We start from the raw sequence: 13577 nt of genomic DNA on the forward strand, positions 1-13577 counted from the left end.
GAAATTCCGCAGTCTTCGCAAAAAATGCGATATTTCGCTTGGAAACCCTAATATATAAAGGTTCGAAACCCACCAGATCCGTAAAAAATGTTATAAAGCCTCATGAAATTTTAAAAACAATTTTCTCAATTTTAAAAATTCTAAAACTGTTGCTATTGGAACAACATTTTGAAAGACTTCATTATTGAAAATTGAACTGATAAGTAAAGAAAGTTGAAGACTAAATTTTATGGGGTTCCAAATAAGATCTGTGAGGTTCGGCAAGATTTTAAAGACCCCTCCATATACATAAACCTCAATCCTTGGCGATTGTATGTAGTTAATTGACTTAACATTGCTGGGGGTGGGTGGGTCGGGGACAGGTCTAGTCTGCAGTCAATTCAAAATCAACTCAAATTATTTATTTCATGCTAATACTTACATATATTATTTAAGTCATTAGCAAAAAATCTTTATCATTCTTTCTGAAATAATGTTATTCACTTTATTTCATATTCTTAACGAAAAAAAGAAAAATCATTTATTTTTTTATGTATACCTTTCTTATCCAAATCACAATTTTAGGTCAATGTTAAATCACATAAAATAATTTTATTTTATAGTTCTAATTTTATTGGAATACGACTCACTTAAATTTCCCGCACATAATTTGAAACATCCTCGTGTACTTTTACAGCTATAAATTGATTTAATCGAAGTTAAACGTGACATCCAAGTCGATAGTGTATCTAATGCGAACCAATAATTTAAACATAGTATATGCACGTGTACTAAATGATTAAGATATGAGGATAAGGGAGGGGTTGATAAGGGTTAAAAGAAGGGTGAAAGTAATGTAATTCTTTTGTTTTGTTGTGTATTTGAAATAAATGCATGTTGCTTCCTGGATCGATTCAATATTATGAAACAGATAACGGTAGTCTGTCATTATCTTTGTTAAACAATCATGTAGGAATGACTAAATTAAAATTTTATTTTTTAAAAACAATGTCCCTATACTGTTCTCAATGTAATTTTAGTAATTCAAGTTTACTGAGGGGTGGAGTATATCATCTGGGGTGAAGAGTACAACATCTGAGGGGCGTGGTCAGGATTTTGCGCCATCATGTTTGGATCTTGCAAGGGTGGAGTAGGAGGTGGGGCCGAGCCTGGGTAACCCATAGGAGGAGTTGGGGGTGGAGCAGAACCATGATATCTTTGGGCTGACATGCTAGAATCCATGTAGTAGACTTGACCTGTAGGACCTGTTGAACCACCCAAGCCTGACGTACCAGACATATTGTTCCCCGACTGCATGGTGTAAGCTGGCATGCCGACTGGGTTGCTCGATATAGGAATTGAGGCGGGCGGCATTCCGGGCATGAAGCTAACCATGGAGTAGGGAGGATATTGCATGCTCGGCATCTCCCGCATGAGAGTATGGTAAAGGGAGAGTGCGTCCACAAGCTCGTGACTTAAACGAGTTAACCTACATGATAAATTGTTGAATCAATGAATCAACCAAAGAATCAACAGAATCAACCAGTGCTTAGAATCCATTTAATTATCATGCGAATCCAGATCCGGACCCTGGATCCGCACTGGGGAAAAAATGAATTTAATTTTTTCATGCTAAAACTTCTCTGGATCCAAACTAAAAAAAATGGATCCGGATCCAGGTCATGAACATTTTTTAAAGTTTTACTGATTTTTTTCTCCAAAAGAGCAGAACTGTCAAATTATTTTACTTCTTTTTTTCGCTTATTTTTATGCTAAAACTTGATGAACCATTCAGAGGTCAGGAATTTTTTATAATCTCTCGTTTTTTCAACAGTTCAGATTTGGGTTTTGAGCGTATATGATTTTTGAACCGGATCCAAAGCACTGAATTTAACCAATGCTTAAATGTTAAAACAATATAACGACCGATGAATCAAAGCATCAACTATTAAATCATTGAATCAACCAATGAATCATTCAATCAACCAATGAATCAAGGAACAAAAAAATAACACAACGAATTAACCAAATGAATCAAGGAATCACTTAATTGGCTTTTGTTTAACTTTTCTGCAATCTGGTTTTAGATCCAACAAAAAGGAACTTTAGATTAAGATAGCTGGCTTAATTTGTTATGCTTTGTAGAACCATAGACAAAATCATAAAACATCATAGTCTACAACAACTAATTTCTAGTAGAAATGAAAACTGATATGAATGAATCAAATCTAATTATATTAAAATTACCTAGCATGTTGCCTGTCGATCCTTTCCAGCTCGGCGTCGATTAAAGGACACATTGATGCAACCTTAAACAAAACCGTTTTTCAATTCATTTAGTAAACAAATCCTGACGAAAAGTTTAACAGAAAACAATACGAATAAATGAGCAAATCAAATCTAGGAAGTTAATGCAAGAAATAGCCAGTAATTTAAAGATAAACTAGGTCCGGTCTGTCGGTCCTTGATATGTTTCATCCAAAGCAATCGTACACTCTGGCTTGTCCTAGCAATCGTGCTCAGGCCCGTGATCCCCCCCAGTGACGGATACAGCTCTTTGAAACGGGGGGAAGGGGTCAAATTACCAATACAACTGTGATGGGGGGGGGGGAGCACCGAGTGAAACTTGTGAGCGGGATGAATTAATGAATTAGCTATGAGAATTAGTAGTTTAAGCGCTCAAAAGAGCAAATTTTTCGTTCAGGTACAGGGTTACCCACAAAGTATGAGACTTCAGAGACAATTGTACGTAATTTGTCTAGTCCGTTTTCTTCCATTTAGGGTTCCTTGAAGACCAAATCTGACTTATTTATGTGCTCAATCATGAAGTAACCCATCAAAATACTCAATTTAATGCAGAAAACAAAAATCAAGTTTCAAATCGTCATATTTCTAGAGTTCTGGGTCGTCATTACAGTTTCATCCTGCGGGTAACCCTGCATCTCAGACATGAAAATATTTTTTTTTCAACAGGTTTACATTTCAATTACAAGATATAGCATTACATTTTTATTATAAAAATTTCCTAGACTCTGAATGGTTCATCAAGTTTAAGCATAAAAATAAGCGAAAAAAAAGAATAAAAATAATTTGACAATTCTGCTTTGTTAAAAAAAACTCAGTAAATCCTACAAAGATATAGGGGAAAATGGAAAATGAGGGGAAGGGTGGGACATTTAAAAATCATCAATGCAAAATATGTAAAGCAATATTTTTTGAAAATGAAAAAAAAAACGAATAAAATAGGGTATCAAACTAAAACCGACCTAAACCTTCATTATGATGTTGGATTGGTATATTAATATGGCACATTTCCTTTCTGTCCTATATAGATGAATTCCTACTGTTGAAGGATGATGTTGACAGATAAAAGACGACATTTAAGATTAACTTCTTAAAATTATTTTAGTTTTTTTGTTATATAACTCTGAAAAATATTTTTCAAAGCATATATGTTTACAAAATGTACATTTATACGCAAATGTCAATATTTACAAGTACAAATGTACTTTATTACAACAGTGTTAAATCTCGACTTTGTTCAAGTATCATTTGATTTACTGAAACATGAGATGCAATTATCTGGTGATATATCAATTGGACTAATGGTCGAATGAACAAAATCTCAATTTTACTTAAGTCAGCTGTTCACTTCCTGAATTTGTGCTTTAGCCTATAGTTAAGTTTTAACTGGGCTTATAATCATTTTGAAAAAAATGTTTAAGTGCAAATTTGAAGGGTGTCTAAGGATATTTCGATATCCTGTTCAGCAAGATAAACATGAAGATATGTGTCAAAACGGCAAATAATTAATTTTTAACCTGATATCTAAAAACTATTTGTTTGATTAAATTTGATAATGTAAGACTTTTCGGTGTATGAGGATTGAATTATGGATCAATTGTAACCGAATTTGAATAACCTGCATAAATTCAAAGCATGTTAAATGCTTTTTTATTTCCCGAAATGGTGTAAAAAAAGAAATTAGTTCAGATTGTCAGTACTCCAATTGATATAGCATCTCCAACATTGAATGAATTAAATGTCGTCCTCTATCTCACAACATCTTCCTACGAGGAATTTGCAATATACACAGTGTGATGGTTTGTGAATTTTATCCTTAGACATGAACCGTGCAAATTTTTTTTTTATGCTGTGTTAACAACAATTAACCTAGATATTTCATTCAACGCTTATCTGACAAGTTATCTGTTTCCCGATTGAGAAATACTAAAACTGGGAAACTTTCTTCAACAAGAAAGTATTAACAACCAAATACTTAACGGATATTCTTTTACCTTCGTCGACCGTCAGCTGAGGTGTAAAATCCAGTTTTTCAACAGTCTTAACTTCAACCTAGAAAATTTATCACTCAGCAAGGTAGATAGTTAAAATGTCTAATATTAAACCATCATTTATTCCATCCAAAACAACCAATCATAAATTATCAACCAACTAATAATGTTAAAAATCAAAACAAAACAAAGACAAGAACTAAAAAATCGTCGGAAAATCAAATATTTAACAATCAGTAACCAATCAGGAAATTATATTCTAAAAGATTTCAAACTGGTAGGAAAACATTTAAAATCCAGGAAATTTAAAAGAGATCTGGGTTATCGGTGTAAAATATTACTTATTTTCCTAGTTTCAATATGAAACAGAAAAAAGAAAATTAATTTCTCAAAAATTATATAAAATTTATATTTGAAGGGAATATTACAGTTTATTCCTGTTCAATTGATTTCCCTACCCCTTGAAGCGCAAAAATTGAAAGAAAGAGAATTTTTTACTTTTTGAGGGAAAGAGGAAGTAGCCCAATGTAATTACATATAATACACCCCTTTCATAAGTACAAATATACACATTTCCATACATTATCAAAAAATTATCAAGACAGATTAATAAGTACCTCCTCATTAAACTGAACCGACTTTCTTCGCTCACTGGGTTCAGGTTCTAGACTCAAGGTCACAAAGTTTGCCGGAAATAATCCTTCTCCTCTGGAATAAAAATGTTTTCAAGTTCAAACCGTACGATAAACCAGTCGGACTAAAAAAGGGTAAAGCGAGAAAACAGAAGCAATCAAGTCGATAACTCATATTATGTGTGGACAGCGATGGAATTTGTGACTTGACTGTGAGTAATAAAAATACTCGTATACAGTTAATTATTCATAATATTTTTTATTATCCGAGAATTACTTTTAAAAACATTCATTCATGGTTCGAGGATTTTTGATAATGCAGAGTGCAGACGGCATTTTCATATTTTTCAGGAATGTTTGAAAATCCAGCGCCAAGTCACGAAAACTAGTTGTAAGCGGAATATCAATTTAAAAAAAAAATATTATGAAATATCAACTTTATACGAATGCGTATTGTTTTTTTTACGATCCGAGTCGAATATTGCAACTTTCTGATTTTGTATGGACGCAATTTTCTCCTTATAGACACAACAGATAAAAATAACATTGTAGCAATAGCCAACGAATATTTTTCGACGTAAGCCTATACCCCCTTTCATTTTGGTCAATTTGATATTGATTGGGACAATTTATAAACTCTCCGAGTTTTACTCCTTTTACTTTTCATTATATCATATTCTTAAAATACAATTTTTTCGTCAATCTTCATATTTTTTTCTTCTGAAAAATAGATGGTGCCGCTTTTCCTTCCCTTCCCTCCTCTTGGGTTTTTTGATTTCTTTCCCCCCAGGGGGTGGGGGAACGAATTTTATACACCCCTGAAAAAAAACTACTATTAGATAAAAACAGTCCTGTATCATCAGCGAAAAGGCTAGACAGAAAATTTGTCATATTAATCATATCATTTATGTACAATAATAACAATACAGGCGCGCTAATCTTCTTTTTCAATTGTGAAATTGTTTTCTTTTTATACACTATACATTGTAAAACAAAAACAAAAAAGTTTGCGGGTTTTCAAAATTTAATGAAAATCGAATTTTGTTTGGAGGCTAGTTTTGAAATTTTGATCATCTAAAATCTAAGCAACACGACCAAAGAGCCACGTTATCGTTTTGGACAAATATTATTTGGGAATAATTGACCCTGATAAAAATGTCTTAATTTTGGGTTAAGTCTTAACAAGTCATAGAATAAAAAATAAAATAAAGTCATTCCGGTTAAAACTTAGAAGATCATTGATGCCAATCAAACCTTTTCTTTATTGAAACTTTCAATGCTTCCTTTTTTCTAATAGAACAGAGACAAAAATTAACTTTCTACCTATGGTTCGATCCCTTCCACCAATTTGGATCCTCATCATCTAGTATAACCAGCACTTCACCTGCAAATGTCTGGTTATAGTANTGTAATAATTTTATTACCTTCGAGAGAAAATTAAAAATGGGACGAAACTGGGAGTATTTTTTCTTAGTACTTAGATACTTCACAATCAAAATGTTATTTATTTTTATTTTCCATGATACTAAAATTTGAAGTTTAGACCGCTACTAGGTAGAGGGAACAGAAACTAAGATCTATTAATAAAGTATTTCTTAAATTTTTGACCCGTCTACCAAGGGGAAAAAAATTGCGACCATGAATACCATGTCCTCCTTTCTTTTAATTTCATGTCTAATTTTTCCTTTGTAACCTTATTTTCATAAGAATATATTTTCCATGAAGATTATTTTAACTCATAAATATATAAATTGTGATAAAAGGATTTTTGGCCCAGGAATATTAAAAATAATTCAAAAATTATACCCCTGCAACCCACCAAAAATAATGGCAAAATTAAACAATAGGTTTGCCCAAACGAAACATTTTAGTATTTTTATGCAGTGCTTAGGACCCGTAACATTTTTGCTCCCCAAATTTAAATTCTGAAATATAAACCAAAGCGTGCTAAGAGAATAATTATTGCCTTATTTGTTAACTGATAAGAAATTAATACAAAACTTTATAATCTCTTCGCGTTAAGTTTCAATGTGGATCCATGGGATCCGCATAAAAATAAAATGGATCCTAATACTGATTTTATAAAGGTCACCTGCTTTAAATGTCAATTCATTGTCTTCAGCAGCCTGTATTGTCATAAATTATTCTTCACTATTTTTTTAGAATTTGAATTTTCTGGCCAATATTGTCGCTAATACAGAAATGTTTTTATTTTCATTCCTTATAATTATTCTAATTTTGAATAATTTTTTCCTCGAAATCATATAAACATCTTGCTTTCTTCTCTGGTCGCGAGCTGCTTGATGAAATCACACTGTTAGATGCCATAGAAGAGCCTCCTAATAGTTAAAGAATAATCAAGGATAGTTTGATGGATCTACATAATGAACATTTATTTCATGGTTTGAACTATTTTGTAATTTGTTTAGAACTGACCTGATGAATACAAACTATTCGTAGGGTAGAGTACAGCAGAACTAATAAAAATAATAATAAAATAACGGAATTTCTTGATAATTAAAAAAAAATACCTTGCAGCAGGCAAAGTACTCTTCTGTTTTGAGTTCTCTTGTAAAGAAAGCTGTATAGCCTAACAATAAACAGTCTACACAACTACTCCCAATATAAAAATGATATGAACTTTTATATTTCTTAAGTTAACACACAATTATGAGACTGATTTCATTCCTTTGCAATGTCGTCTTCCTCTTGTTGGGACTGAACAACGTTCGGATCTTTAGGCACTTCTCTTCTTACTTCCTTGCCTTCCTCTCCACCAAAGCTATGACCTTCTCTCTAGAAAAAAATAGTCAACAATTTGATCTAAATATATGAACAATTTCCAACATTTTCTCCATGCCTTAATATTCCATAAGCTTTTTTTAGTACCAAGGTTTTTTAATCAGGGACGCCCAACGACCACATAAACAATCTTGAAATACTTAAACTAATTCTCATAGGTAATGTGGGTTTACGATTCGTAACGATTTTCCGTGGTCACAGTTCAATGGATCATTTACAATTTTCCATGTTTAAAAACTACATGGCTGAAAAATAAAAATTAAGAGTTCTTTTATTTGGTTACTTTGTTCATCACGTCGGACATCCGATATTTTTAGCACAGGGGCGTACGAGGGGGGTGGGGCCCCATTGGTGGGGCTCTTTTCAGATTACATCTGCTTGCATTTCCCTTCCACAGGCAATCTACATTCTACATTTCATTCCAAACTAAAAGATTAAGAAAAGAAATAAAATATATTCTGATTCACAACAATACCCTTCAAAACTGATCAAGTATTGCAATAAACATCCATGTTTCCCATTTTGAAAACTGATGATTTTTAATAGTGGTTTCTCTACAAAATTGACTCTCGCATTTCTTGCTTCAGAAACAATGGAGAAATGAAGATTTCAAAGGTGCATCGGACATGCCACTCTATAAATGGAGGGTCACTTGAAATTACGCATGTATTCCATTTAAGAATAATTACATCGTATAAAAAAATACTTTCAAAACTCACTTTTATGTAAATATATGTTGCCAAGGGGGGGGGGGGGCCACAAAATTTTGCCCCTACACAAATGCTCTCGTACGCCCCTGTATTGGCAGACCACCAATCACAGACTCTATCTATCAAATTAAGTGCATTACTTTATACATGTGAAGGAGGAAGCTGTTGGTTAATTTATATTGGAATGTTGCTTATATTGAATAAACTTCAATAAACTTAACTTAATGTTCTTACTATTTAACCGAGTTTTCACTTTCTTTTCTAATTTTTTTTGGGGGGGAGGGGAGTTCCGTTGGATTTTTTAGTTTCTAAATTCTAGTTTTGAACTTACTGCATGCTGTAATAACATTATAGTCAATGTTAATAATACATAATTGTTAAGGATAATTTTTACCATTCCACCCCCTCTATGGACAGTAGTCACAGGCTCCTGGTGGATCTTTTTACTTTTTTATATTTTTTAAATGCTAAATATCAATTGCAGTTACGGGTTTTAGGGCACATAACATTGAGGGGGCTTCTAATCATAAAAAAAATCCTGAAAAGCCGATTACCCTTACAAATCAAATCAAATCAGATTGTCAAGGTGTCCTCCTTCCACTCCCCAAACTTCTCCCCAAACTTGAAATGAATGATACTAAGTCATGCTTGGAGAAAGGTCTTATAGCTTGTAGATGGTCTGATTTTATATTTGCTTTTACTTTGGTATTTCCCGGCTATTTTGTCTCATATTATATGAGGTTGGTCTAAAGAACTAAAGTATAACCACTACAAATAACATTAAAACGATCTACCAAAGTAAGAAACAAATTCTTATTATGACTAGCTTGTTTAAGACTGATAAAATAGTGGTCGTAACTAGTAAAGGATGCCCTAAATTTAGATCTGGAGATGAAGAAGAAGGGGTTACATATGTACTTATCCCTAGTATTAAAAAATCATTATTTACGCCCACACGTTAATAATGATTAATTTCTGAAGTTTTTTTTTCTAAATTGCTGAAATAAATGAGATTAAAAGGGGATGCTAATTNCCCTAAAAAAACGATAAAAACAAAACAAGAAACTAATAAAGTAAAACAAATACCAAATGAACAACATAAGCACCCCACAAAAATTTCCCCCTTATTTCGTTTCTCAATAATGAATTGCTTGTATGCATTTATTCTTCTGCTTAAAAAGATGTAGAAATAAAAGAAATTATATAAATATCAAACATTTAACAGCCTCTCTGCTGACTCTCCCAACCTGCGAATGTTAAACAAATAAGCGCTGTATGACAAACATAGCTAGAGATTATACGGAACAAATGCCCGTTTTTGGGTCTAAATATACATTTTTCATTCCTAGCGAAGTTCAACAAATCCTTTCTTTTAATTCGATCCTTACCTTCAGATTATTGTAGAGCGAAGGGATTAGACTGTATTTAGGATCTTTACTAAATTCACCATTGGCCCAGCTTTTCAGAAGAGATTTCATTTTTTCTTGAACCTTAAGTGAATAATTCGTTTAAAAAGTAAAATATACTAATCCCAAACCTGTCTTTGATTTAGAAAACCAGGGTACCTTTGGATGAACTTTAACGAGCACTTTCCGAAATTCGGTCTCAAAATCTCGACTTGCAACCTAAATAAGTGAATTACAGAAAATATTCAAAATGTCGTATGAACCATATACGACACGTGTCTTGATATGTATATTTTTAATGAACTTGTACAATCCAATCTGTTCACTTTTGTCAAAAACCCGTAAATCATTTTTAAAATACGTACAATCCTTACAAACCGTACAATTAGCGGTTAAAATAAAATATTCAATACAAGTTTTCCACCTAAAAGAATAAACATTCTTAAAGGAACTGTAAACGTAATTTCAAGTGACCATTAAGTTTATTACTTGAAGAAGCCCAGTTTAGATTCACAAAGAAATCTTCGATAGATCAAGAATGAGGAAGAAAGTTTAATTAACATAAATAAAAGTTGATTAATTTACGAATTATCCGCGTTTCCGCGGATAAAATCTAAATTTTGGCATAAAAGCATTTTAAAGACAACAAAAACAATAGTTATCATTAACATTTTTTAATTGGTGTAAGATATATAATAATCAAAAATGAGTCATCGACGAATAATTGGAAAAATTTTATTCGACGCGGCTTCCACTGCTTTGTTTTCAAATAAATAAGCTTTTTCTCTTAGAATTTTTGTCCTTGTGAGCTCTAGATCTCAAAAGTACAATCGACTTTTAAACAACTTCCACAAAAAAGACGGTCTTACGAATTATTTATTAAAAAATAAAATAAAAATAGTGTCTGACATTTTGTATTACGTTAATTTCACTTTACATTTAAAAATGAATTAAAACTAAAAAAATATATTGTTACAATTAGCTGTTTTAACAACTTTATCAATCGATTTATATCCAGATAAATATCCGGTTCTCCCTCATACTTGATCTATCGAAGGTTTAAAGGGTACCGTTGCGGATTTTTGATAAGGGTACTTGAAATTACGCTTGCAGTCCCTTTAATACCTCTAATAGGAAGGATTGCCCACAGTTATTGACACAGGCATCCAACAGTGTTAATGCCTAGACCGCGAACAGTAAACAAAAATTCGATTTGTTAATTACTTTTTTCCTTTCTAAAAATATTCATGTCATTAAAAAAGTGAAAGCAAATACTGAGAACATCAACGATTAGAGGCTGAATTTGAAGATGAAAACTGTTCCTGTAGTACAACATGAGGGTCCTGATGCTGTAATCGTTTATAAATTGCACGCAGGCAATCCTTAGGACCAGTAGTCGTTGCTCCAACTCTATCACAAACCTATATAATATTCAAAAAAAGGATTCAGGAAAAGCCGTAAATTTAAAAATTATAATTAGTTCTTACATAAAGGCGTCAGGATTGGGTTAGCAGAATGGACAATGTGTGATAAATCAATCAATCAATTTACCAATCAATCAATTAATCAAACAAAATATTTGTTGAAAATAATTGTTCACCCTTATTCTTTTTATAAAAAAGTATTTTTCATTATTTTAGCTTGTTAGTGACACAAAGGGCGCAATATAAATATTTGCTTTAATAATTTTGCGAAATATAAAATTTAGGACTGGAACTTTAAACTAGGAAGAAAGATGACATTAGAAAAAAACAATAACCGGTTTTATTCTAAATTAAAAAACCAAGGCCGCTTACACTGTGACTTTTAACTCTTACTTTAGTCATTTTTTAAACTGAAAGACACAAAAAAAGGCTTAAATTTGAAAATAAATGAGGAGAATGTGGCTCGGACGAGAAATTGTTGTGGTTGGCCTTCCTCCCCCCGTAACACAAAAAGGGTGAAGTTAAAAAAATTATTTTATTAATCATTTTTCATTTCTTATTCTAATTTACTTAGAATTTAAGCTGTTTTTCAACGAGCGGTTGTTCAACGGGTACAGCTGGTTTTTATTCTCCCCAAAGAATATACCAATGAATATTCATTTACATTGTTTTATTGAGAGCTTTGACTCACTGTTTATTACCTCCATTATAAGCCCCCAATCTTCTTTACTCTTCTCATCTGTCACCTTTTCCACAATCTGATCAAATGGAGTACTTGTGTTGAAAATCCCCATTTTATGTCCAATAAAGAATGTTCTGAAAGATTAAAAAAATTAACAAAACTAAACCATTGACTTTTCTTTTCATTGTTCATTTCGTTTCTTCCAATCTGCAAAGCTACCGAGATAATTAGCAGTGTTTTTAAACCCAAGAAATTGTACTATTTCTTGAGCCCTTGCACTTCTTTTCCCTATTAAGCATGAGAAAATAATGGGATCATGTATTCCCGGCATTTTGACCTTGTATCTATTCATAAAGACTACAGGAGAGAGATCAAAAGCAGTCTTGATTTCATTAAGCGGTATAAGAACAGATCCCTGCAGTATACCGTCGACTTCTAGTTCTTTTGGATTACGCACATCCACGACAAGAGCAGTCCCATTCTTTAAATGATTTTTCACATCTTCATACTCGACAACAGGTGGAAGTGGATTCGTCTTTTTACTGAATTGCATCATTGAATGTCCATTGGCTTTAGATATGTTCGGAGGCATGAAGTTCTTTATTGAAGAACATCCAAGTGTAGATCTCACCACGTTGCATCTTGAGTAACCAATGAACAATCGAATCAATTTGCTTCCGCACTCATTCATTTTATACTCTTAAAGATAACTTTAGTATAACGTTCAGGGTTTAAAAATTTGTCGCAGTAGATGAGATAAAAATCAAGCAAGAGCAACCCAAACATTCAAATCTTCCGTTTGATAAGTTTCTAGATAACGATTTTAGGACTCCATCCTCCCACTTATTAATTTTATACATGTGTCTTAGTGTCAAAGTTGGACATGTGGCCACATTTTTGAGCCGAGTGCTGTGAATAAGACAGGATAGAGGGCCGAGCACCGTACCAGGTCATGCTGCTGGGAGCCAGGTGCTGCGGCAACATGCCTATGCAAATGTAGGACATAATAGATGCATACAATAATATTAGGAGGGGTGGGAGGAAATAGAAAGATCATTTTCAGGGAAATTACCTGAGGGTCGGGTATCCAAAAACCGTTTACTCGGAGGGGCAGACCCTTTAATTTAATAAGGATAACTCTTGAATTTCAGAAGCATTGAAGTTTTCAAAAAAACTGATAGGATTTAGGGTTATGTTTAAAATTTAACTAATTTTCTTCCCATCATAAATGAATAATTTTAAGAGGTACAAAATTAATTCGTTGTTTCTGAAAGGCAAGATATTTTCCTATTATACACTTTTTGGTAATTTCCCAGAGAACGATTTTCCCCACAACTCCTATCAATTTTGTACATCTGTAGAATTAATCATGTTGCCGTAGAACCCAGCCCCGGTGTCATGCCTGCAGAGAACTCGTACCTGCAGCGGACTCATGGTTATGCTACGCGGCAAAGCGCAAGTTTCTGGAAATGTAAACAAACAAGAAAAATTCGATTTATTCGAGTTTACGGCTAATTTTCCGTAATTGATCCGTCGTTTTAACGCAAAGGGTCTGTCCTAGAACCCCCCCCTCCCCTCCTTCTTATAAATTTTTATACATATGTATAAAAACATAGTTTAAATGTACTATATTGCTTCTAGAGGTAC

The 13577-nt window shown here is 32.9% G+C and overlaps 2 protein-coding genes across 2 annotated transcripts; both read right to left on the reverse strand.

The window, feature by feature from the left end:
- Positions 1–503: 503 nt before the first annotated feature.
- On the reverse strand, positions 504–12092 carry LOC111713907 (signal transducing adapter molecule 2). Its single transcript, XM_023488898.1, has 16 exons — positions 11950–12092; positions 11147–11245; positions 10950–11006; positions 9984–10043; positions 9807–9908; positions 7595–7702; positions 7438–7496; positions 7343–7383; positions 7160–7245; positions 6999–7032; positions 6230–6290; positions 4892–4982; positions 4217–4335; positions 3252–3303; positions 2227–2288; positions 504–1468 (listed from the first exon to the last, which is right to left on the reverse strand). The coding sequence occupies exons 1-16, from the start codon at positions 12040–12042 to the stop codon at positions 1030–1032; spliced, it is 1563 nt and encodes a 520-aa protein (XP_023344666.1). The 5' UTR covers positions 12043–12092; the 3' UTR covers positions 504–1029.
- Positions 12093–12111: 19 nt separating this feature from the next.
- LOC111713908 (heat shock protein 67B2) lies at positions 12112–12621 on the reverse strand. The gene has a single exon (XM_023488899.1). The coding sequence runs from the start codon at positions 12619–12621 to the stop codon at positions 12112–12114; it is 510 nt and encodes a 169-aa protein (XP_023344667.1).
- Positions 12622–13577: the final 956 nt, after the last annotated feature.

Source organism: Eurytemora carolleeae, unplaced genomic scaffold, assembly GCF_000591075.1.
Source record: "Eurytemora carolleeae unplaced genomic scaffold, Eaff_2.0 scaffold3, whole genome shotgun sequence".
NCBI lineage: Eukaryota > Metazoa > Arthropoda > Copepoda > Calanoida > Temoridae > Eurytemora > Eurytemora carolleeae.